At 50.1% G+C, this 23,863-nt stretch overlaps 1 protein-coding gene across 2 annotated transcripts in view; it reads right to left on the bottom strand.

Moving 5' to 3' along the window:
- Window positions 1–23,863, bottom strand: part of LOC146770430 (ADP-ribosylation factor-like protein 5C) — a 73,372-nt gene that overhangs the window by 8,511 nt on the left and 40,998 nt on the right. For both annotated transcript variants that reach the window (XM_085640468.1, XM_085640469.1), the window contains exons 2-4: window positions 18,073–18,133; window positions 15,503–15,650; window positions 8,941–9,024 (exon numbers count right to left, since the gene is read on the bottom strand). In XM_085640468.1, coding sequence (XP_085496594.1) covers window positions 8,941–9,024; window positions 15,503–15,650; window positions 18,073–18,133 — 293 coding nt within the window. The remainder of the gene's footprint in view (window positions 1–8,940; window positions 9,025–15,502; window positions 15,651–18,072; window positions 18,134–23,863) is intronic.

Genomic DNA, 23,863 nt, shown 5'->3' with positions numbered 1-23,863 from the left:
AATTCGCATTCCTCGGTGGTCCAGACCCTATGCCATAACAGAACCGGAGCGACCTTTATGATGTCTTCTAGATATGGTTTCCCCAGTTCAGCGTGGCAAACATATGTGGACACACTTTCTGGGACAGCTAAAAGATATTTCATGAAGGTGTTTTCTACCACCTGCAACGACTTCACATTTGCGTATCCCCCACAGTCCTGCGCCATATGTGGCGATCGAAACACAGGTTGCTCTATAAACCGTTAGCAACTCCCCAATTAGTTTCCTGCCCATCTTATTACTAAATTTTTTTAGAGCCATTATTGATTTACAAAACAGTAACCTTCTTGTCTTGATTGCATTATTCCATAAACCAGTGTGATCAAATAGAACGCCAAGGTATGGAAAGGTTGGAGTAAAATCAACTGGGCTAGAAGCAATAAAAACTGCCTTTCTCCTTCTGTTAGCCCCTGGGCCACATGTCATACAGAAGGTCTTTGAGCATTTTATCCTCAAGTCAAGGCCAACCATAAAGTCAGAAAAGGAAGTGACTATACTTTGTATGGCCAACGGTGTCCTACCCATGAGGACCGCGTCATCGGCGTACAATAACGCTGGGACGGATCTTTTTCCCACCATCGGCATGTCCTTGCATTCCTTTAATAGTGTTCTCTCGACGTCATTAATATAAAGCGTAAAGAGAAAAGGGGCAAGGACACAACCTTGCCTCACTCCCCTTGCAATACTGAATGGTTCTGTACATTCTCAATTTTTTCCATACCCGACTCTGGCACTCGCCCCTGAATAAAGTTCTTTGAGAAAATGTATGATTGACTTTTCTACCCCTAAATTCTCGAGGATCTGCCAAAGTTTGCTATGGGTGACGCAATCAAACGCTGACGTCAAGTCAACAAAAGTTAAAAATATGCTGCCACCCTTAGCTTTGGTATATTTTTCAATGAGGACATGCAAATTCAGGCACTGATCAATGGTGCTCAGGCCTTTCCTGAACCCGTACTGTAAATCACGGAATATTTTATGTTCATCGGCCCATATTTGAAGTCTGTTTAAAATTACACGACCGAAAATCTTAATGGTGGAGTCTAAGAGCGATATTGGGCGATAACAGTGACAACTTGCCCTATCGCCCTTCTTAAATATCGGAACGATTATAGACTCACACCAAGAGGATAGAAGACCGGTACGATATGTAGCATTAAAGAGTTGGGCACCAGAGGTCGGTGTTGTTTTTATATAGGTCCACCGGAACCCCATCGGGTCCAGGAGCTTTTCCCCCCCAAGCTAGCTTCTAAACTTGCAATTAACTCCACTAAGGAAATGCCCGGGTCCGGAGTAGTTTTCAGATAATGGGAATCCTCCCACGAGTCTACCTTTGCTAAGATGTCTTCCCCATGACTCACCATAGTATATAATACTGAGTAATGGTTCACCCACTCTGGCTCTGTGATAGCTACTTCTATCCTAAGCCGTAGTATTATCATTTAGAAAAGGGGCATTTACTGCTCGCCAGAAAGCGGCAGTATCTCGGCGCATAGATGCCTCACACAATGTATCCCAAGCTTCCTTTTTTAAAATGTCTTTTCTTTTTTTCAAGGACTTCTTATAAATATTTCTCAATGCTTGATTAAGATGCGATCTTTATCGGGGGATTTTAAAGCGTGTTTGAGGTTACGATAAGCCTTAGTGCAAGCCGTATCAAACCAGCTTGTTTGCTTCGGTTTAGGGTTTTTCAATTCGACCCATAAGCTATTTTTAATTTGTGTGGCAATTATTAAAAAAAAGTTTATAAAGTCAGCATCATCAATATTCCCATCCAAACAAGTATCAAAATTTTGGACACAATTCACAATCAGGTTGTGGAGGAAGTCATCCGGGACCACCTTCGTTCACTTTAAAGAATAACCATTTTTTCTGCGCATACCAATATTATCTAGATAAGGGTTACGAGTACAACTTCCACGTTGATCTTTGGACCTACTCGTAATTTCTAAACTAAGAGGAAAATGGTCACTCAGTGGGTTGTCCAAAATACTGAATGCCTGTACCGTTGCCCCCTTGTCAAGTAGACATCAATATAAAATCAATCGTTGAATTTGCCCCTCTGCCATTAAATGTGGGGTAGAAGGGTATTTCATGTCCAGCCATTCTATTCACAAAACCCATGTCGCAGTCAAAGATGATTTCATTTAAGAGGTCCCCGCACTTAGTGTGCTCGAAATGACTTAAACTAATGTCATTATCTAGCATTACTCCACAGGTTCCTCTTTCTCCTCTGACATATTGAACAGTTAAAATCTCCACCCCATATAACACAAACATCTTTAGCTCTCCCGCGCAAAGTCGTTTTTATATCATTGGCCATGGTTTTTAAGGTATCATCCACGGCATCTGCGGGGACATTATTATAAAGATTTACCAAAATCAAACCAGACGCTTTATCAAGAATTATCCTGATTATGTGGTGATACGTATCATTAAAAACGAAGTCAATTTTAATACAATGAAACATATTTGACACATATGTGCAAAGCCTGCCTTTGGTCCTGCCGTGTAAAGTACTAATAGCAGCAGAGAAAAAAGTTTTATAACCACATACATGATGTGCCACCGTGGACCAGGTTTCTTGTAGACTAACAATCACGTGTTTATTAATTAAGTTAACCCAATTTTCGTTGCTCTATTTTGACTTTAGACCTGCTACATTCCAATACAAAATTGACCACGGGACATTGTTAGTCTCACTATCCGACACATCCCTGGGACCTCCAGTCTCTTGCTCAATCGCTAGGGATATGTTCACATCTATGCTACTCTCCTTCAGTGTGTTCACCTCAGTCCTCATACTTTTACTGTGTCTAAACCCATCATCCACCTGTAAATTATTTGGACCCTTTTTGACATAACCTCCCTTTAATCTGACATGTCCTTGCGTTGTTATATGGTTAACGGAGGGAGTATCCATACCCAGTCAATCAACATCCTCCAACCCTTGTAGCATATTGAAACGGTTAAATGTAGGTATATCAAACCTGTCTCTATTGCCGATCATAGGTCCCCCTTGCTTCCAAGAGGTTGCTTTCAATGGGACTAAATATGTAGGCGGATAAAAATTACTCAAATCCAAAGTTTGGATACCACCGTTATATCCCTGGTGGTTCCAATCACAGATGTACCTCACTGCCCGTCTATCTCTAAAGTTGACTATTATGCAGTCACCAGGGAGGTCCTTTAATTTATGTCCAACCCAATCTACTCTCCGAACATGTAAAATTTCAGCATGTATTTTTCCTGGGAGGGGTCTATTAGTATTCAGCCAAAAAATAACCTCCTTTTTCAGCTCTAGATAGGTTTCCCTTTTGTCCCTTATAAGCTCGGGCACCCCAGTCAGCACCACAGTATATGGTGTGGATTGTGGGGTAAATCAATACATGGTAGGACAGTCTTCGCTTTTGTCTTACTATAATTACCTTGATGTGTAGATTTTTCTACGTGCTCCGCCTCTACCCTGTCTTTTACTAACTCCCCCTCAGCTTCTTTTCGTCCAGTTTTGTTGCAGTGCGATAGCCTATTTCTCAATAATAAATCGTCTTGTACATGGCCATCAGGGCTCCTAATTAGAGAATCAGTTGAACTAAAAAGGGGCACTTCTGGGATATTAACAACTAAAGGTGGGCCTAAACCATTTACTTCTAGATTACTAGGGGTCGGCAAATTTGCCGCGAGATTTTTTAATGAGTCAAAATTAACTAAGGCCATCTTTTCCAGACTCCTTATTTTTTCCGTAAGATTTTTAATTCTTTCAAGTAGAGGTAATATTAAGGATTTCATTAATTGTTCAAATTGGGCCATAAGACCTTCGGGAATTTGGGGCACTGTTCCCTGGGCTTGGGGAGATGATACTAACAGGGTACTTGGGAACAGGGTGTAGGAGAGTAGGGTCTGCTTTCTATGTTCACCCCCACTTTTTGCTTTTGCTTCACTGGTTTTCGACTTAGATGTGGCTGTGGGCCTGCTAATCCCACAGCCCAGCTGTTCTCTCTCTAAATTCACTATGCACTTTAGGTGCATAACCCAATTGGTATGGATCACCTTTTTGGACCCTGTACAGTGTACCTTAGGTACCCAGGGCATAGGTGTACCCTAGGCCTACCAGGGGCTGCAGCATGAATTATGCCACCCCTGGCTGGCCTTACATTATGACACAACTGGCTGATCACTCAGCTGGGGCAAGGTCGTGTAATCACCCCTTGCTTAGGTGTAGTATTCCTATACCTGCCTTATATATAGACACATGGGTAACCTATCAGTCACTCCTATGGCAGGCCTTAACAATCCTGAAGGCAGAGTGCTTGGTAACATGTGAGATGGTGCTCTAGCATGAGCTGAGCCTGTCTGCAGCTTTCGGAACCATGTCCTTATAGCTGTTCTATGATATCGCCTACCATATACTCTTAAAGTGCCTTATAATCCTTGCGGTTATGGTAACTATGGTTTGGCTTTATCAAAACATGTCGTGTAAGGTGTCTAACACTTTGGAATGCTACCCCCACCCCATTTCTGGCGATGAGGATAGTATTCCTCCCTTCTAGAGGGAGAAGACATGTTGAAGACCTACTACCCGGTTAAAGTTAACCAGAGCCCCAGCGTCACAAAATGGACGCTGCTGCCACAGACACGAGTCTGACCTCCTGCTGCTGGGAGACCTTCCAGCGAGGGAGGCTTGGACAATAGGTTTCCTGCCTTGGGAGGTGCTAGCACCACCCTAGACAGGCCTTAGTGTATTGGGACAGGGAGGGATGAATGAAACGAGACACTGCATGGGGCACACAAGGTGTCCCATGCATAGTCCAGTTCAAACCGGTGCTGGGGCACTCCAGCCCCAGTCCTGGCGCAAAGCTGGACAAAGGGAAGGGGGTGTAACCATCCCCCTCCCTGGTCCCACCCATAGGCGGGACCTAGCAGGTAACCCAGCCCCCCCAGATTAGTATAAGAGTGGGAGCTGAGTCCCTAGGACTTTAGATTATCCTGAACCTGCAACTTGAACAGAAACTCTGGACCTTCGACATTTTACTACGGAAGAAGACTGAAGAATCTCCCTTGTGACCAAGGAGTGACCACCCTGGGCAACCAGGCACCATCCAGCGACCGCTGCTTGCTTTGCGACTGATCCTACGAGGGACGACTGCAGAGACTGACCAGCGCCGTGACTTCCAGACACCTCTGAACCAGATCCACATCTACAGCAAAGCTGAGACCCGTGGAGGCGACGTGGGACGTGGGACCGGCGACTTGGGAAAAGTGGCTAGTAACTGACTAGCGCGACTTCTGAGGCTTCCTCGAGGCTGTGCTAGGGGAATTGAGAAGCCCCAATCCCGAGCACCATCTGCAAAGAAGATCAGCTCCCCACACTTCACGTGTTCTGCGTGGGGCCCTTCTGCACCTGAGTTGCTCGACGTGTTGTCCGGTTGCTGGCCCGTTGGCTAGCGACCTCTGTGACGACGAACCTTCAATTTTGCCTTGCTGGTCCGGCTCCTCCAGACTGGCACCCGCTCCCCTGTGAAAGGGAAGCACCCCAGACCTTCTTGGTCTGCGACAGAAGCAAGTCCTCCATCCTGCGTGGGTTGCGCTTGCCAAGGCTTGTTGGGTCCTAACTCGACATCGACGCCGCCAGCAAGAGCCTTCGTGGGACAGCTCGCCTCCTGGTTCTGGTCGTCCTCGACGCCTCCTGGTACCCGTGGCTGCTGCGACAAGCTTCACCTCTTCACCTGCATCTTCACGACATCGCCTGGTTCCTTCCTGGTCCCTTCCCGGCTCCTGGCTGGTGACCTAGACTCTGTCCCCTCTGCTTGCAGGCATCCTCCTTCCTGATTCCATCCTTGGAATCCACCGGACACTCTTCATTGACTGCCTGTCAGCAACTTTCTTCAGGCATCCATAGGAGTCGACGACGAAACCCGACGCAAGTTCACACCTATGCACCCGCAGCCCGTGGGCTAAGTAACTTGAGTACTCCGGTGCTCACAAAGGTATTGACTATCCAAGTGTCTAGTTTCCAAGTCTCTAACTCCTAGTTCCTTCCGAAGTGTCCTAAAACTCTTATTTCTAAATACTACTATTTCTATCGACTTTAACGCATTACGCGTGAGTGTTTCCACTCTGCACCTGAATCCCGTGGGCCTCCCACTGCCTAGCAACTGATAGGATAGTGTAGCCCCAGCGATTCCCTAGGCCTAGGCCTATCCTGTGTTCGTGACAGTGGTTCTTATACCCCTTACTTAGTATATGGTTTGCGTGGCCCCTAGGGCCTAACTGTATTACTTACCTGTGTGACTGATGTATGCTTAAATAAGATTGTGTTGTACTTACCTCGAATCTCATAAAGAGTGCGGAGGGTGTTTTGACTAGAATAAATACATTCTATTTTTATAACATATCTGTTGTGGTGTCCTTTCATTTGGTATTCAAGTGGTTGCAAATGGTATAACAGCTGGCTTCACATGCCATACAGAGTTTAGCCTAAGACAACTCTTGTCCATGCTACCACTAGGATAGCTGGTCTATAAGGTTGACTTTACAACCAATCACCATAAGGGTTGTTTGGACTGATACAAGGTGTACACTAGAACTAGTGACATCATATATCAGGCCAACTTCCCACACAGGGTACTTGGCGTAAAATCTAAGGAGCTTGGAGCAGTACTAATTAATGGTAGTTGAGACTGCGTACCTAAGGTTCCGACTTTTTCTGATGTTTTAGTTTGTTTAGAACCCCTGCCCTTCTGGTGAATACCCCCTCGCTTCCTCTTAGGGCCTGAACCTAACGCTTTGTTTTCAGCCTGTGGAATAGACTGTAAGCTAGGGCTATTCACTAATCCAGCCCTCATTTCTATCTGAGGGGAGTAATCCTCCGATGTATTTGCTGTGGGTAATTCGTTGGGCCCATTAAATAAGCCGAGCTCCATACTAGGCCGCCCGGTCAAAATTTGAGAATAAGTTTGATGGTGATATTGGTCACTAACCCCGCCAGTCCACCACTGTTATTTATTTGAATTACTGGGTGTTCCGGTGATGCTACTAAAAGTATAGGGCCCAAAGACGAACGCTTGTTTAAGGAAGGTTCTAACGACAAGCGTCGTTCTGTAAGAGCAATTTCATGCTCCAACACTGTTGCTGCCCTTGTAATAAACAAATCTAGGGTACCTTTAACTGACCCGCCTATAACACCAGAGGTACACTTCCTCCCTTTCCCTGATCTTAATGCCATTAAATCAAGCCGATAGTTCCCTCCAGCCACAGCAAACGCAACTACACAGTTACGATATCAAACAATGTCAGCAACTAACTCACTTAACGACCAATGTTAGGAGGGGGGGCCTCCACTGGTCTCAGACGGGCCCACCCTTGGTCTTCGTCCGCGTGGAGTCCCGCTGCGTCCCTCGTTCACCCTGCCCCCCCCTCCCCCAGGGAGCAGCAGCTGAAGTAAATCAGGTGTTGCACCCTGGGACAGCCCCCTCAAAGAATACAGCGGCAAACAGGACACTGTCCCTCCTGAAATTACAGCAATGGAGAGGAACCCAAGTCTCTCACTTCCAACTGGGCTCCCAGGTGGGTTTAAAACAGTTAAAATAAGTCTTGGTTTCTTCCCAAAATGCCCCTGCTCTTTGGTCACTTGCTCGCCTCACCTCGCCTTGCGGACCAGCGCCCAGCTCGCGTTCGTCTCCTTCTCTAATTGCAGATTGCCAGTCTCACCGGTATCCACCAGCATCCAGCTGCCAGCCTCCAGTGCAAACGCGGCTCAGTATCCGGCCACTCTCCTCTGTCTTGTGAGCTTCTGCCTCCAGCGCGCCCCCCCCCCCCTCTGAGCGAAGGAAGTGAAAGCGGGACCGGGCCAGTGGTGGGCGGTGTGTAAAAGAGCGAGTGAGAGGGTGAACGAGCCTTCAATGGCAGACCCGCTCTGGCTCCGGTTCTGGCTCCTGCACCGCTTGCTGGCTGCCGGGCTCTCCTACTCTTGCCGATCCCAAACACCACAGCCCGGTCCCCCGGTCTCCCCGTCTCCCGCGTTGGCGTTAATGGCTCCCAACCCAGCCGCAGCTCCAGGCGCTGAACGAAATGGAGCGAAATGGAGCGGAACCCCTCCTCCTCCTCCAGCAGCTGCAGCGCGTTCGTTCGTTATTGTCTCCAAGACTCCTATTCCCACGAGTCAGCAGATCCTAAACAGCATGCACTAAAAGATGGATCAACCTCCTCTGAGTGTTAGGTGGTACCAAAATCCATTGCCCTCCCTCGATCTCTGCCACCCACTGCAAAATCTTCAACTCTGTTGATATGTGCCAACTAATCCTTGGGCACTAAACCTTGCTCCAGTACAAATATACAAGACTGACACTTTATGGTACGCCAGAGCCCCCCTATCCTCTGTATTTCTTTCTGGCTGCTGCAGTAAACGCATTCAACTTGCCCGTAACAGGGTGTATCCCTTTTGCTCTGTGCAGCCCCTGTGCTCTGCCAACACTCGGAATACTGCCAATAATAGGAGTAAGGAGAGGGAGATCTAAGAAGCTGGAACAAAGTAGAGATCAGAGCAGTATAAAAACTTAAAATCGCATAAAATAGTGTAGTGGCACCAGAAAGGTGAGGTACATGCAAACTCTCCCAGTCTCAGTGCTGATCCACACGGTTCAAACCAATCACAACGCTGCATTGCAGTGTAGCGTTTGGCTATGAGGAGGTTGGGAGCTTCCCGCTGCTGGCCGGGAGTGTAGGAAGATGTGGGAGAGATGGAGAACGGAGGTGAAGCGGCAGCCGTGTCAGGTTTTTTTTTGTTTAGGTTTTTCTTTTTTTTTTGTCTCTCCCTCCCCCCTCGCCCCCACCCCACCACCAAGGTCTGGTAGCAGCTGCTAATTAAGATGGGTAGAGCACAGGCAGTGGCAAGCTACTCACCTCGTGTGCCAGCATTCTGTACAGCTCCTCCCGGGTCACAGTCAGTCTCTCCCGATCAGTGCTATCAACAACGAGGATCACAAACTAGAAAAGAAAAGAAAAGAAAAAGAAAAAACTGGGTTAAGCTTTCTGCACATGGGCCAAGCACACTGTACCTGAAGAACAAGTTACTTACCTTCGGTAACGATATATCTGTAAGAAACATTAGTTAGATTCCTCACCTTAGAATATCCCCAGGCGTCAGGCTGGATCCGGAAAGATTTGGTCAGAAATACCCTTGCGCGTCGCTGGGCGTCGTCTGCGTCTCCGCGTCAGTCGTCGGCGTCGTGATCACCGGGATGACATAGTCGGAGTACTTAGACGCCGCCCTCGCGCGCTGACGTCAGTTCTTGTACATAGCTTTCCGCGCCAGGAACGCAGAGCCATGCAAGAGACAGACACTGGTGCCAAAAATTCTAGGGCCCTGAAAGGGATGACCTCAACCCTAGATATCGGTTCGCAGAGCGGGGAGGATAGGTGGGGCAGTGAGGAATCTAACTAACTAATGTTTCTTACAGATATATCATTACCGAAGGTAAGTAACTTGTTCATCTGAAAGAAACATGTTAGTTAGATTCCTCACCTTAGAATAGATACCCCAGCAATACCAACCCCGGTGGTGGTTCTGCGAACCAAAATCACACCAGAAAGTCCTGGAGAACATAACTGCCAAAGAAGCCGTCTCTCCGGACTTGGCAGTCCAGGCAATAGTGTTTGGCAAACGTGTGCAGCGAGGCCCACGTTGCTGCCTGACAAATGTCCTGCAAGGGGACTCCCCGGCCCAGGGCAGTGGTCGCCGCTGTGGCCCGAGTGGAATGGGTCCTCAGCCCTACAGGAGGTTCTTTTTTAGCTAAGGAATAACAGGCCTTGATACACAAAATGACCCACTGAGAGATGGTTCGCTTGTGTACCGTCCGCCCCTTCTTAGCGCCCACGTAGCCAACAAAGAGTTGGTCGTCCACCCGGAACTGTTAGGTGCGGTCCAGATAGAAGGACAGCGCCCGTTTTGGGTCCAGACGGTGGAGATTCTCTTCCTCTTTCGAGGGATGCGGAGGCGGAAAGAAGGTGGGCAGTGTAACAGACTGGCCGATGTGAAAGGCAGTTACCACCTTAGGGAGAAAGGAAGGACGAGTCCTTAGAACAACTTTGTCCGGATGGACAGAACGGAAAGGAGCCTTAGGAGAGAGAGCCTGGAGCTCACTCACCCTTCTAGCAGAGGTGATGGCAACCAGGAAAGCAGTCTTAAGCGTCAACAGACGAAGGGGACAATTATGAAGAGGCTCAAAGGGAGCGCACATCAGATAGGACAATACTAGATTTAAATCCCACTGAGGCATTACAAAAGGGACAGGAGGGAACATGTGGGTAATGCCTTTTAAAGAATCGAGAAACAACAGGGGATTTAAAAAGAGCATGCTGATCAGGAAGCTGTAAGAAAGCAGAAATAGCCGAAAGGTATCCCTTGAGGGTGCCCAGAGCAGAGGCCTGCTGGGCCAGGGAAAGAAGAAAGAGGAAAACCTCAGAAAGAGGGGCAGAGAGGGGATCCACAGCCTTTGCTGTGCACCATGCCACAAATTTGTTCCACCTGCAGGTGTATACCTATTTTGTGGAGGGACGCCTGGCTGCCAGAACAACATTACAGACTTCAGGAGGCAAGTCAAATGGCATCAACTGCCCACGCTCAATCTCCACGCATGGAGGTAGAGGCTGGACAGGTTCGGGTGGAGGACCGTCCCCTGCTGCTGCGACAGAAGGTCCTCCTGAAGAGGCAGTCGGATCGGGGGATCGATCGATAGACTGAGTAGCTCGGGATACCAGTATCTTCGTGCCCAATCCGGAGCCACAAGGATGACTTGGGCCCGGTCGCGCCTGATCATCTTCAGCACTCTGGGCAGAAGTGGTATAGGCGGAAAGGCGTACAACAGACCGCAACGCCACTTGCGACGAAAAGCGTCTCCGAGCAAGTGCCGCCTTGGAAATTCCAACGCGCAGAACTGCTGACATTGCGCGTTCTCTTCGGTGGCTAATAGATCTAACCAAGGCTCTCCCCACTGCAGAAAGAGGCCATGCGCCACGTCCGAGCTCAGACGCCATTCGTGATTCATCATGCACCGGCGGCTGAGTTTGTCTGCTCTGGCGTTCAGAGAGCCCGCCAGATGTTGAACCACCAGGGTGATGTCCTGATGTTCCAGCCATGTCCAGAGGCGCAGAGCCTCCTGACAAAGGGTCCACGACCCCACCCCACCCAGTTTGTTGCAATACGACATGGCGGTGGTGTTGTCCGTGAACACCTGCACTACACTTCCCCGGACAGAGGGAAGGAATGCCTTCAGTGCAAGTCGGATCGCCCGCAGCTCCAGAAAGTGGATATAGAGCCGGGACTCCGCCGGAGACCAGATGCCTCTGATCTCCACCTCTCCCATGTGGCCCCCCCATCCCAGGAGGGACGCATCCGTCACTACTACGTGCTCCGGTTGGGGTAGGGAGAGGGATCTGCCACTGACCCAATCGCGGTCCGTGAGCCACCATTGCAACTGTCTGGCAGTGCCCTCCGAGATCAAGACATGGTCGGACAGGTTGCCCTGATGCTGGGCCCACTGAAACTTCAGGTCCCACTGCAGAGCCCGCATCCGCCATCTGGCATGATGCACCAACAGGATGCAGGAGGCCATCAGACCCAGAAGCCGCAGCACCAACCTGACCGAAACCCGGGATAGAGGCCGAAAGATTGGAATGAGAGCCTGAATATCCCGGACCCGCTGTTCCAGAGGATCGACCGGGAACTGCGCCGAGTCCAGAACCACTCCGATGAAGCGGAGCTTCTGGGAGGGACTCAGATGCGACTTCGCCAGATTGATGGAGAACCCCAGCAAATGCAAGAGGTCGGCCGTAGTCTGGAGGTGGGAGACGACTGCCTGGGGCGAGCCCGCCTTCAACAACCAGTCGTCGAGATAGGGGAAGACTGGAACCCCTAATCTGCGCAGGTGAGCTGCGACCACCGCCATCACTTTCGTGAACACCCGAGGGGCACTGGTGAGGCCGAAGGGGAGCACGGTAAACTGAAAGTGCTCGTGGCCTACCGTGAACCGCAGGTAACGCCGGTGGGCCAGCACGACGGGCATGTGGAAATAAGCGTCCTGCAAGTCCAACGCTACCATCCAGTCTCCAGGGTCTAGGGCAGCCAGAACCTGAGCTAAGGTGAGCATCTTGAACTTCTCCTTCCGTAGGAAGGCGTTGACGCTCCTGAGGTCCAAAATAGGGCGTAGGCCCCCTTAGCCCTTCTTGGGAACCAGAAAGTAGTGGGAGTAACAACCCGACCTACTTCTGGGCCAGGAAAGCGCTCAATGGCCCCCTTGGCCAAGAGGGCCGGAACTTCCTCCTGCAGAGGTTGCAAGTGATCCCCCGACATGCGGTGGCACAGCGGTGGCATGGCTGGAGGGGTCGCCTCGAATGGGAGGGAGTAGCCCCTTCGGACGATTTGCAGTACCCACCTGTCCGATGTGATGGTATGCCAGGTGATGGCGAACTCTGCCTTCCACTGGCGTGGAATGGGCCTGAAAGCACGGACTAGGAGGGCTTTGAGGCAGATGCTGCCAGGGTAGATGTGGATGGACCGACTCGTTGTACCCCTGCTCCGCCTCGGCGGAATCCACGTCTGCGACCGCATTGAGACTGGTTCTGCGGCCTGTGGCTAGACGGACGTGAGGGGGCGCCCCTTCCTTGGCCACGAAAGGGACGAAAAGCGGAAGTTTGCGGGCGCGGGCCGAGAGGCCCAAGGACTTAGCCGTTGCCCTGGAGTCCTTAAGGCGCTCCAGCGCACAGTCCGCTTTGTCGCCAAAATGGCGACTGCCATCGAAGGGCATGTCCATGAGGGTGCTCCGGACATCCCCGGAGCAACTCGTGGACCTCAGCCAGGCGTGGCGACGGATCGCCACCGTGGTCGCCATTGCCCTGCCTAGCGAGTCCGTTGTGTCCAGTCCACATCGGATTGCATTCCGTGCCGCATCCCGCCCCTCGGCAAGAGCCTGGGCGAGCCGTGTCTGGGCCTGCTCCGGACACTGGGGCAGCACGTCCTCCACCGTATCCCACAGGGAGTGGGAGTAACAGTCCAAACGACACGCGGTGTTGATAGACCGCAACCCCAAACTAAGGGAGTAGAACAGTTTCTTCCCAAACTGTTCTAACCTTTTGGACTCCCGATCCGGGGGAGCGGACGGGAAGGAGGTCTGGGAAGTAGAGGCCTGGATAACCAGGCTCTCGGGCGTAGGGTGCAACTACAGAAAACTGGGGTCGCTCGGTGCAGGGCTGTGGCGCCGGGCCACGTTCCGGTTCACAGGAGGGACTGTGGAGGGCTTGGACCAGGTGCCCTTCAGAACGTCCGACAGTGCTTCATGGAACTGCAGCAGAGGCTCCGAGGAGCTTGCTGACGGTTGAAGCACTTCAGTGAGGAGATTAGTCCTCACGGCCACAGCAGGCAGCTCCAGCCCGAGGGCTTCGACTGCCTTGCGGAGCACCACAGAAAATGTAGCACCTTCCTCCGAAGCCACGGACGGAGGAGAAATTAAACCAGTGTCTGGGGAGGTATCAAGACCACTGGCATCCCCCAGTTCGTCTGCCCAGTCTCGATATAACTGACACTTCTGTGCCAGAGGGTCCTCAGACCCCTCCCAGTCGTCACCGTCATCCGATTCCTGGTATACAGGTGGAATGATCGGAGCGGGGAGGAAGATGAACCTGTCACCCATAGGCATCGGCGCCGGGCGGCGCCGCTCCAACGCCGGGCCCGGACCGGGACTAAATCAGGGAATGGCGTCGTCCGAAGGTGGAGCCGGGGGTTGCACCAGAGGGGTCGGCGCCGGCGGAGGGGTCGTAAGGTCGACCGGCATCAACCAGGATCCAGGCCTGGATCCCGCGGGGACCTGCGGCGTCGGGACCGGAGTCGGCGCTGGGGCCGGACCCGCCGGCTCGCTAGGCCTCCCAGTCGAGCCTGCGGGGCCCGAAGGCACGCCGGCAGGCGTCGACGGCGGAGCCAGGCTCCTCATGGCCACGAGGAAGTCTCTGATCTCCGCCGGAGTCGCGTCAGACCCAGGGACCGGAGGGTATGGGGTCGGACGGGACTCCCGCGGCTCCGACGGAGCCACGCGGGTGGTGCCACCCGAACCCTCAGCAGAGTTGCGCGATCGGCAAGGGGAGCCAGAAGAGCGATGACCCCTCTTCGATTTCTTGCTGTGCTTCGACTTAACGGAATGCGAAGACTTCGACCCCAACGAGCGGTGATGACTGCAGCTCCGCAACCGGTACCTCGACCTCCTCCTTGACCGGGACCTTGAGCGGCGCGGAGCAGACTGCCGGATCTCGAGCAGCTTGCGGGACCGCTCCCACCTAGCCTTCGAGGTCAAGGCCCGGCAGTCGAGGCACGACTCGGCATCGTGGTCGGCCCCAAGGCAATAGAGGCACCGACGGTGGTGATCCGTGACCGACATCAGTCGGTGACAGGCATCACAAGGCTTGAAGCCAGGCATCCCTATCGGCACCAGAGTCGAGGTCGACTGGAATGGAACCAAAAGAGTTCAAAAAAGTTTAGTCAAAAAGTGACTAAAAGGGTATGCTCTTCCCGGATCGGCGCTTACTGGCGCGGAAAAAAGAAGAACTGACTTCAGCACGCGAGGGCGGAGTCTAAGTACTCCGACGACGTCATCCCAGCGATCACGACGCCGACGACGTGCAAGGGTATTGCTGACGAAAAATCTTTCCGGATCCAGCCTGACGCCTGGGGATATTCTAAGGTGAGGAATCTAACGTGTTTCTTTCAGATAAATGTATATATGAGCAGTTTCTGAAGCTCCTGGAAATGCACCTGGTGGGAATATGGACTAGTAAATACATATTTAGAGCATGGCATCCCGGTACACATTGTTCAGGTGCTCCCCTCATCTACATGTATGCTGCAGCATCCCCATGGTAATGCCACAGAATCGCTTCAATGACATGTTGGGGATATAAGTTGACTCATCTGCCCAGGGTTTGTCCTGTGTTGTCCACATGTAGCCGAGCACATCTACATCCTGCAGTGTTTGCCACCTATGCCTTTTGCTGCGAGTAGTAGGCAGACCAAGGGTCTTGCATGGTCTCCAGTGACCTTGCCCACTCAGCATGGAGTATTGAGAAGCCCACATCGACCTCCACGTCTCCTGGCTTTAATACTCCCCTCTCATATTAGCCTTCTACTCGTGCCCCCCCCCCCCCCTCCAGCCACCTCATTGATAATGTAGTAAGCAGAGAAAATAATTTTAAAAATAACCAACAAGGAAGAGAGCGAGGAAGTAAACAGCTAGAGCACACCCCTCATGTTAAGTGCACAAAGAGCCGACAGCAGTGTAGGGAATGGACAGAATCCAGTAAATATTATGCAAAAAAACAGTAACATCTCTTAAACTTTCAATTCGTATATTCAAAAGAAAGCTTTAGAGTACTGTTTGATTCTTTACAAGTAGCAAGTCGAGTAGTCAGTCACTCCACTCACCTCTGTGTTGGAGTAATATGTGGTCCACGTGGACCTCAGCGCCTCCTGGCCCCCGATGTCCCACATCAGGAAGTGAGTGTTTTTCAAGATGATTTCCTCCACGTTACTGCCAATTGTAGGGGACGTGTGGACCACCTCATTCATCAGGCTGCGGGTCGAAGGAGCGCAGGAAAGAAAAAAAGTGGGTTGTAGCTCTGTGGACGCAAGCATTTCCCCAGTCACACTCCCCTCTTCAAGAGCTTTACACAGGCAAACTACTCCTACGCAGGCACACATTGCCTCCTCCTTCACACGCTTGCATGCAATCTCCTTCACACGCGCACGCCACCTCGTCCTACATATACACACGTGCAGCCTCCTACACAGATCCCACCCACACACAGCCGCCTCCTCCTCCACACGCGCACATATGCATGCAGCCTCGTCCTGAATATACACACATGCAGCCTCCTACACAGCTCCCACCAAGCGCGCAACACCCATTGGACTCAAAGGGCTTCAGCCCTCCACCGTCGTGTGTGGCAGCCCAGGATGAGACAGCTTCCCGTGCACACACACAGCCGCACCAGAGTACTTCACAGGTCTTTAAAAGACCATTTGCATGTTAATGAGGCCTTGCTGTTTCACCCCTTCTAAGAGCCCCTGCAGATCCACTCTGCCTATTGCTTAAAGATTCAGCCCCCCCCGAAATTTTTTCTTAGCCCCCCCCCCCCCGATATTTGGCTCTAGTTGCGCCTCTGGCTCCCACCCACACACAGCCTCCTCCTTCACACACTTGCATGCAATTCCCTCAACACACGCATGCAACTTCCTCCACACACACACACACACATGCAATGCAGCCTCATCCTACATACACGTGCAGTCTCCTACACAGCTCCCACCCACACACACAGCCTCCTCCTTCACATGCGTCCCCGAGCATGCAACCACCTCCACACGCGCACATATGCATGCAGCCTCGTCCTGCATATACACACGTGCAGCTTCCTACACAGCTCCCACCCACACACAGCCTCCTCCTCCAGACACTTGCATGCAACCTCCTCCACACGCGCACACATGCATGCTGTCACCTCCTACATATACACATGTGCAGACACACACCCCTCCCTACACACGGGGGGATTTATTTCCACCCTCACAGATTCTGCAGTGGCGGGAAGGGGGGCACAAGGGATTCTGTAGGGGACACTGAAGATTACAGAGTTGCGGACAGAATGCATCTCTCTGAAGCCATGCTGAACATTACCGGCCTCTGTGAAGGTGCAGCAAACTCGGTGGAGCTGAAAGACCACATTGCTTTGTTAATTATTTACATGTGGTAATTGCAGTGTTTCAGTGAAACAGAAACATTGAGGCGTTGAACCTTTCCCAAGAATCCGTATTTTGTCAAGCCAGGTGAGCCGGCATAACAGGGGAAGGCAGGAGGTACTATTTTAAGTTAATGCTACTGTTGGCACGGCAGGCTTGGGAAAAAAACTATTTTAGGAGAGGGTCAACACCTGAATTACCACAATTAAATAATCAGCAAAAACCGCGGAGGTCTCGGAGCGCCCCGGGATTGGTTAGTGTAGCATGATTTCAGACAGGCTGCTTGTCCTACTGTGAGCTTCAGTGTCTGAAAACCGTCCGAATAGAAAAGCACCCCCTTAAGCCTCATGACCAATGCACGTGTACATATATGTGCATACTGTCAGTTTGATTTAGGTGTGAAAAGTACAATAATTGAAACAAACATTGAATAACTTGAGCACCAAGCACTGACCTCTGGTGTTGGAGAGAAAGACGGATTACAGTCTCTGAACTGCACAATATGCAACCCAGGACTCAAAAAACCTTCGGCTTCGCCGCATGATTGCGTGACCTATGACCCTTCGCTTTACTTCATCATGCATCACTTTCATTAAGCAGACAGCTTGGAGGCATCGTCAAGTAATTAAGTACAGGATCTGCACTTCTCAAACCTGATTTATATTGGTAATATATAAATTTACTTGCTTCACAAATAAATTAAATAAGTAAGATTTATATAGAGAACATGTCAAACTGACATTGTGGGCAACTCGTAGCAACTTCTTAGGATACTGGGGATATACTTGAGTGTTTCATTAAAAAAAAATATATTAATAAATGTTGATGAAAGTCTTTCATTTTTCTCATAACATGTCTGATTTACATCTTTTGATGGCTTGGCTCATGCTCTGGCGGTTCGAGCCAAGTCACACCCTTGGCTCGGGCTACTCCCGAGACTGTCCGTGTCCCTCCCCAAGAAATGTAGTGCCCTTGCGAGCGCCCACACGAGGGCGCGCGCACGATATTCCTCCTCCCGCCTCACACACGCACACAGCCCCTTCCTGCTCCTCCCCTCACACACACACAAAAGCATCCTCATTCACACACGTGCGCCACCCCGACCCCTCCAAGCCCCTCCTCTAAACACGCACACAGCCTACTTATGACGCAGGGTGCCATGCCGAGGTGGTAAAGATCCTTACCCCAGGACCCCTCCAGTGTTAAACCCACCACCCCATCATCTCCCCGCCATCTGCCGCGAGGCCAATACTCACAACTGATACAGGATGGTTGTCTTTCCGGCATTGTCCAAGCCCACGATGATGACTTTGTGCTCTATGGGAACAAAAGAGGGGTAAGGGTTACAGCTGGCTGCTAGGGCGAGAGACAACAATACACGTTAAGCATCCCGAATAACAAAAGCGCCCCCAAACCCCAGAGGTCACGCGTACAATGTTCCAAATTGGTCGGCAAACTGTTCGTGAAGCGCCATGAATACTTAGACAGTGCAGAAACACCGATGTGTCGCAAGAAACACTTAACCCAGAAGGTTTTTTGTTTTCCTAGTCAAGAGATAGTATAATGTGTAACTATTACTAAATTTTTTGGGGTCATAATGTAGCAAAACTAACTTCTCCTTGATTCTTAGAATGTGGCGATTTAGGGCAGGGGACAAAAAAGCAACCCAGACAGCTCTTGGCAAATGGAGGGGGAAGAAGGGGGGGGGGGGGGGGTCGGCTCCTGAAACGCCACTGCCGTTCGATACAATTACTTTTATAAAACTAGAACCCATCAGCTGGCTTCCCTACAGAGCTCACTGTAACCGAAGCCACGTCCCACAAATGCCCTTAGATTAGTCTCCAGTCGTTTTTATCAACGGCAAATCAGTGGCGCTGTTCTCATCATTTCAAATTTGTATAGCACACAATCTACCATTCGTGTGGTGTCGCAGCGCATTATTAAGTGCCCTCGAGCTCTCACTCCTACTAAAAATACCCCTCCCCAAACAGATAGAAAAATGTCAGGCTGGTTGTGAGCTATGAAATTTACCGTACACTGTCCCCCCCTCCCCCACCCCGTGAATAGATGGGCCAGCCTTTGAACGAGTCTTCCAGAACGGGTAAAGTCGGCACCATGCAGCGCCAATGGGCCATATAAATGCAGACGTGCGTGTTTAACGGGCAGCACCATGACCGACGTCACGTGCAAGTCCTGGCAGCGCTTAAAATACTGTCAGAGGCATCAAGAATTTCCCCGGGCCTAACAAATGTGTCCTTGTGTAATGCAACTGGTGGTCATGTAAAGCACCTTAATACCTTAAATAAAACTGCACACAAAATTACAGGAGAACACCAGGAGGAACCACAGTCCTAAGAGGCGTGAGCGCAAATGTCATAAAACAACCAAAAGAGCAGAAGGCAGATTTTTTTCTTTTTTTGCAGTTATATAGTGCGAACTCGACCCGAAGGTATTGGGGCACTTAGATAGATAACTCTTTATTGTTTGATTTAAAAAAACCATTTACAACTGAACATGCTAAAAATTGAGTAATCAAGTTAACTATATATGTAAGTTTTAAAACAATTAATCAGTAAGGTAAAATTCAATGATCATAAAAGTCTGGTAAAGTTCTAATACAAAACATCACCCTGGATTTCATATAGTCTCTGATTTAGATAAATCGTCTTTTGGTTCAGAATCTCTACTCTGACTAGAGTGAGAGTTTGGCTTCAAGAAGTCTTGACGCTTTATGAACAAATTTCGCAAGCCCAATATTTAACTTGATGTTAACAGGGTTGAGGCCAGCCATTATTGCTGGACGGCAGGAGCGTACACCCAACATAATATATTGGCCTCTCAGCAACTGCCGTCTGGCTTGAAGTAATGCTAGGCATGCACAGACAATATGTTCCATTGATTCAATATTATAACCGCACAGCGTGTAAGCAATGCTACTGCCCGACCGGCGCCATACCGGGAGATTCTTCAAAAATGGCCATTCTCCCATCCTAAGGGCTAAAAACTTACGTTTCCAATAAAGTGCATATGTGCTAGACAAGTAGGGCAACTGGACGCCCACTTCGTAATTGGCGATTACCGCCCAGGCATGTCCCCTCTTTGATAGTGTTGCCCTGTCTGAATGGAAGGACCACAACCTAACAGATTTCTTAATAACAGATTTTAACACTGATGGGGAGGGATTTGAGTCCCATAGATCTTTTACGCCTAGCAGCTATAAACTGTAATCCAAGAATTGTCGGTGCTTTAGACTAGTAGGCTTTTTCTGTATTTCCTGCCAGAGTCGGGCCACCAAAGAGCCCTCCCAGGCTTGGCGTAGTCTTTGGCACAATTTAACAAAAGCACCTGCCTCCACGCCGAGGTGATCTTGGAGTCCCAGTCAGGGCCGGCTTTAGGGCGGTGCGACCGGTGCCACCGCACCGGGTGCTGGCTTCCTGGGGGCGCCGTGCTTGAACGTTTATTACGCTTTTGAAGCACCTGCTGCAGCGTTTCTTTCCCCCGGCAATTACCAGGCCTCACATAAATGTCACAATAACTCCTGTGATTAATTATCGTCCGAGAGAGATCAGCATTTTGCATAGTTGAGGTTTTGACTTATGTGAAGTTAGTGTAGAGGGTTAATACGCCTTCTGCAAAGAACGTGTACCAAGTGATTACAGAGTGCGTATGATAGATCAGCAGGTTACTGCTTTCAAAAGAAACCTCCTTTTGTTACTTGCAATTTATAACTTATAGTCCTAATACAGAATAGTGAGCTATTAACTTTCATCCCAGAACTGCATACAGACTGCAAAGAATACATTATTAGAACATTGATTAATGTTGCAAAAAGGATGAATTTGGCTAGGAATTGATTCATATTATTAAACAGAGCTCCCAACTATGCGGTTTCTTTTTCGACTCTGAGTTTGTGCTTCTCCACAACAAGCACTCTTAAACTATACTACCTACCAGTATGGATGACATGTGACTCCTACACTTTTAGTCTTTTGGCTTATGTAACATTTCCTATACACTGATTTACACACGTACGATTGATTGTCTCTGTGTAATGTGTGTGTGATGCAAAGTGCTCGGACACCCTGCACTGGTATGAGTGGCGCTATATAACTAATTCAATGCATCTGAGAGAGTGTGGTTATGGAGACTTCGTCACTGTTAAAGGGTGCTAGTGAGAGACTCCCTGGTGGAGGTGGTCATTGGGGGGGCGCCAACAAACATTGTCGCACAGGGCGCGACCAGCACTAAAGCCGGCCCTGGTCCCAGTTCTAGTCTCACCTGGGCTGGCGATGCAGATTTTGGCAGCCGGAAGGCTCGTTTGAAGATTTTTGTAGTTAATTTATTTATTAATTTACTCGTTGAGCCCTTGGTGATCTCATGACCATATGTCAATGAATTGATTACTTTGGCTTTCATTACTTTCAGCATAGGTGTGAGGCTGGGACCTAATAGCTGGTTTGACAGTTTTGCGGCGCCCACCTCTAATAAAAGCGCTTTTGTTTGTAATGCTTCCTTGTGCTTACCAAATGAGCCGCTTGCCTCCAGAAAGATGCCCAGATATTTGTAACTGGGAGTTGAATCCAGCTTTGTTTTATTAAAGTACCACCTTTCTATTGTCCTTTTTTGTTTCCCAAAGGAGATAGTCTTGGTTTTTGACAGGTTAAGTTCTAGATGGTTTTTTGTCGAATATGACAACAATTCGTCCAATAACCTCTGTAGACCCACTTTTGTGTGGCTTAATAGCACCAGGTCATCGGCATAAAGTAAGTTGGTGATGCGGGTCCCATCAAGTTTGGGGGGGATGACAATTTACTCTATCGAGTGCTGGGGAGAGGTCCGATATGAATAGGTTGAACAGAAGTGGGGCCAACACACATCCCTGTTTAACACCAGTTACAGTTTTGATCTTCCTAGAGACATGACGGCCTTCGCCCAGCTTGATTTTCATCCATGTTTCAGTATGAAGCTGAATTATTGCCTGTAGAAGAGACCGTGGTATTCCCCATTGTTAGACCTTTCAGCCATTTGGCAGTTCCCTCCTCATTTTATTATTTTTGTCCTTTCCCCCTTCTCATTTTTTTCTGTCTACTAAACTTTTTGGGTGCTGATGTAGAGGTTCTGGGCGCCTCATCCTCACTACCTGTGGGAGAGGCGCAAGGTGCTCCACTGAGGAAACTAGATGAGGGAGGTGAGATTCACAAAATGGTGGCTCCAACTGTCACCTCAGCACCTGGGCCATGACTGCCATGAGAGGTTCCGGAACCTTCTGGGCCCCTCTGGCAAGTCAGGCCCAAGGTGATAAATAGAGGTGGCAGGAGGGCGGCCATTTTAGGATAGAGTGGACTGCGTGGAGAACAGGAGTAAGGCGCCTGTGTGAGGAGGTGGTTGTGCTTGAAAGGGAACGGACAGGTCTAAGGGCCTGCACAGATTTCCAAACCAGGTGACATCACCCCTAACCTTGTGACCGGCCCCTGAACGCAGTCAGAGATCTGGTGGAACAGCGTTATCTTGGGGTTTACCGGTGGCCAGAATCCTTGAAAGAGGTCCAGGATCACTGTCTGTGATCGACCCCCTTCACTCATCCCCAGCTGAAGAGGCGATGTCCACCCCCAGGAAATAAGACGGCTCTGGAATCCAAACCAGCTGCACCGGAGAATTACTGGCACCCTTAATTTGGGCCCCCCCCCCCCCCCTATTTCTCTCCACGAGACCCTACCTGAAACGATCACCGCCGCCACCCAGAGATCGGAGGGCTCCTGTTGTCCTCTGGAGGTGGCTCGCTGCTGGCGAGAGCTTGTGGAGAGGCTTATTGGAGGGGGCGGGTGAGCGGGCGACGCCGTTGCCCGGGTGAGGAGAATCGCCTGAAGGAAGAGAGGGACGTGACAGGCTTGGAGGCCGTCATCCTCATATCACGTGAGAGGGGCCGTAGCGCCGCCCCTCTCTGCTGCCGGTAGCCGAGGAAGGCCGCGCCCCCGTAAGACACGCCGTTTCTTGAGGCAGCGGGCGCATCCTGCAACGGAAACAGAGTCAACCCGGGCCCGGCCGGCTGGCCAAGTCCGCCGGGAAGTGAGGCCCGCAGCTGTGGGGAGCGTCAAAGTAAGGCAGACAACAACGAAGGGGACCCTCCCGAAGGGTAAGCTTTGGGAGAAGCGCTTCGGTGGGGGTGTCTAGCGTTGCGCCCTCCTACCCGATGACAAGATTTCCCTTCTGGTGCTGTGAGTCCAGTCACCCGGTAACGGGACCTTTCAGTTCCGGTTTATGCTCTACCGCTCGTCGGAAGACCACCGTGATCACACAGTAAGCGGGGCACAAGAAGGAGGAGGTGGGGGAAAGAGAGCCCCCAGAGGGCACCAGAGAGTACGCAACAGCGGGCAGGTGTTGTCCTGGTATACCTTAGTGTCAGTCACTGGGGAACCCGAGTTCTAGGCTAATAGTACGGATAAATTGACTTAATTTTACACGAGACTGACAACCGGGGGATACAGACCTCCAGCATGGTGTTGAAGAAGAGCAGTCTCCAATTCAGTAACTGCCTGAGTTCAAGTACAATGTTAAAAATGTAATGGCTTATTTGCTAGGAAGTAAGCAGAGTACTTGTAGACTGTCTAGAATTAACTAATGAATTGCCAGCAGCAGTGAATGTCCAACTTAGCGCCTAAAAGGCAGAGATTGAGTAGGGTTGACAGTACAAGAGTCAGGAGGTATAGCTGTGAGGGGAACCCTCTGACCGAATGATTTAGGTGGGACTAAATGCTCTTTTGAAATTGTAGGAATTCTAGATGTGGTTTGGAGCACTCCCTGTAGAAATTTAACCTAGGTCTTCTGACTCGAGGCGGGAGGAGAAGCTCAGAGGGTGTTTAAGTAACTGCTTTACAAAATGTAACGTTGGAATGGTATTGTCATTTTAAATGCAAATGTAATGTTTTACTCTGTTATGTGAAACTGAGTAACCCCGTTAAAGAAGGAAAGTTGAAGAATTCTAGTAAGCCTTAAAATTTAATCGGTGTAGTGTCCTTTTTGAGTGGTGTTGCGCTAGATTGCGAACTG

The sequence above is a fragment of the Triturus cristatus genome, unplaced genomic scaffold (assembly GCF_964204655.1).
Source record: "Triturus cristatus unplaced genomic scaffold, aTriCri1.1 SCAFFOLD_194, whole genome shotgun sequence".
In the NCBI taxonomy this organism is placed as follows: domain Eukaryota; kingdom Metazoa; phylum Chordata; class Amphibia; order Caudata; family Salamandridae; genus Triturus; species Triturus cristatus.
Note: the sequence above shows the minus strand (reverse complement) of the source record. Positions and strands in the feature narration are given on the sequence as shown.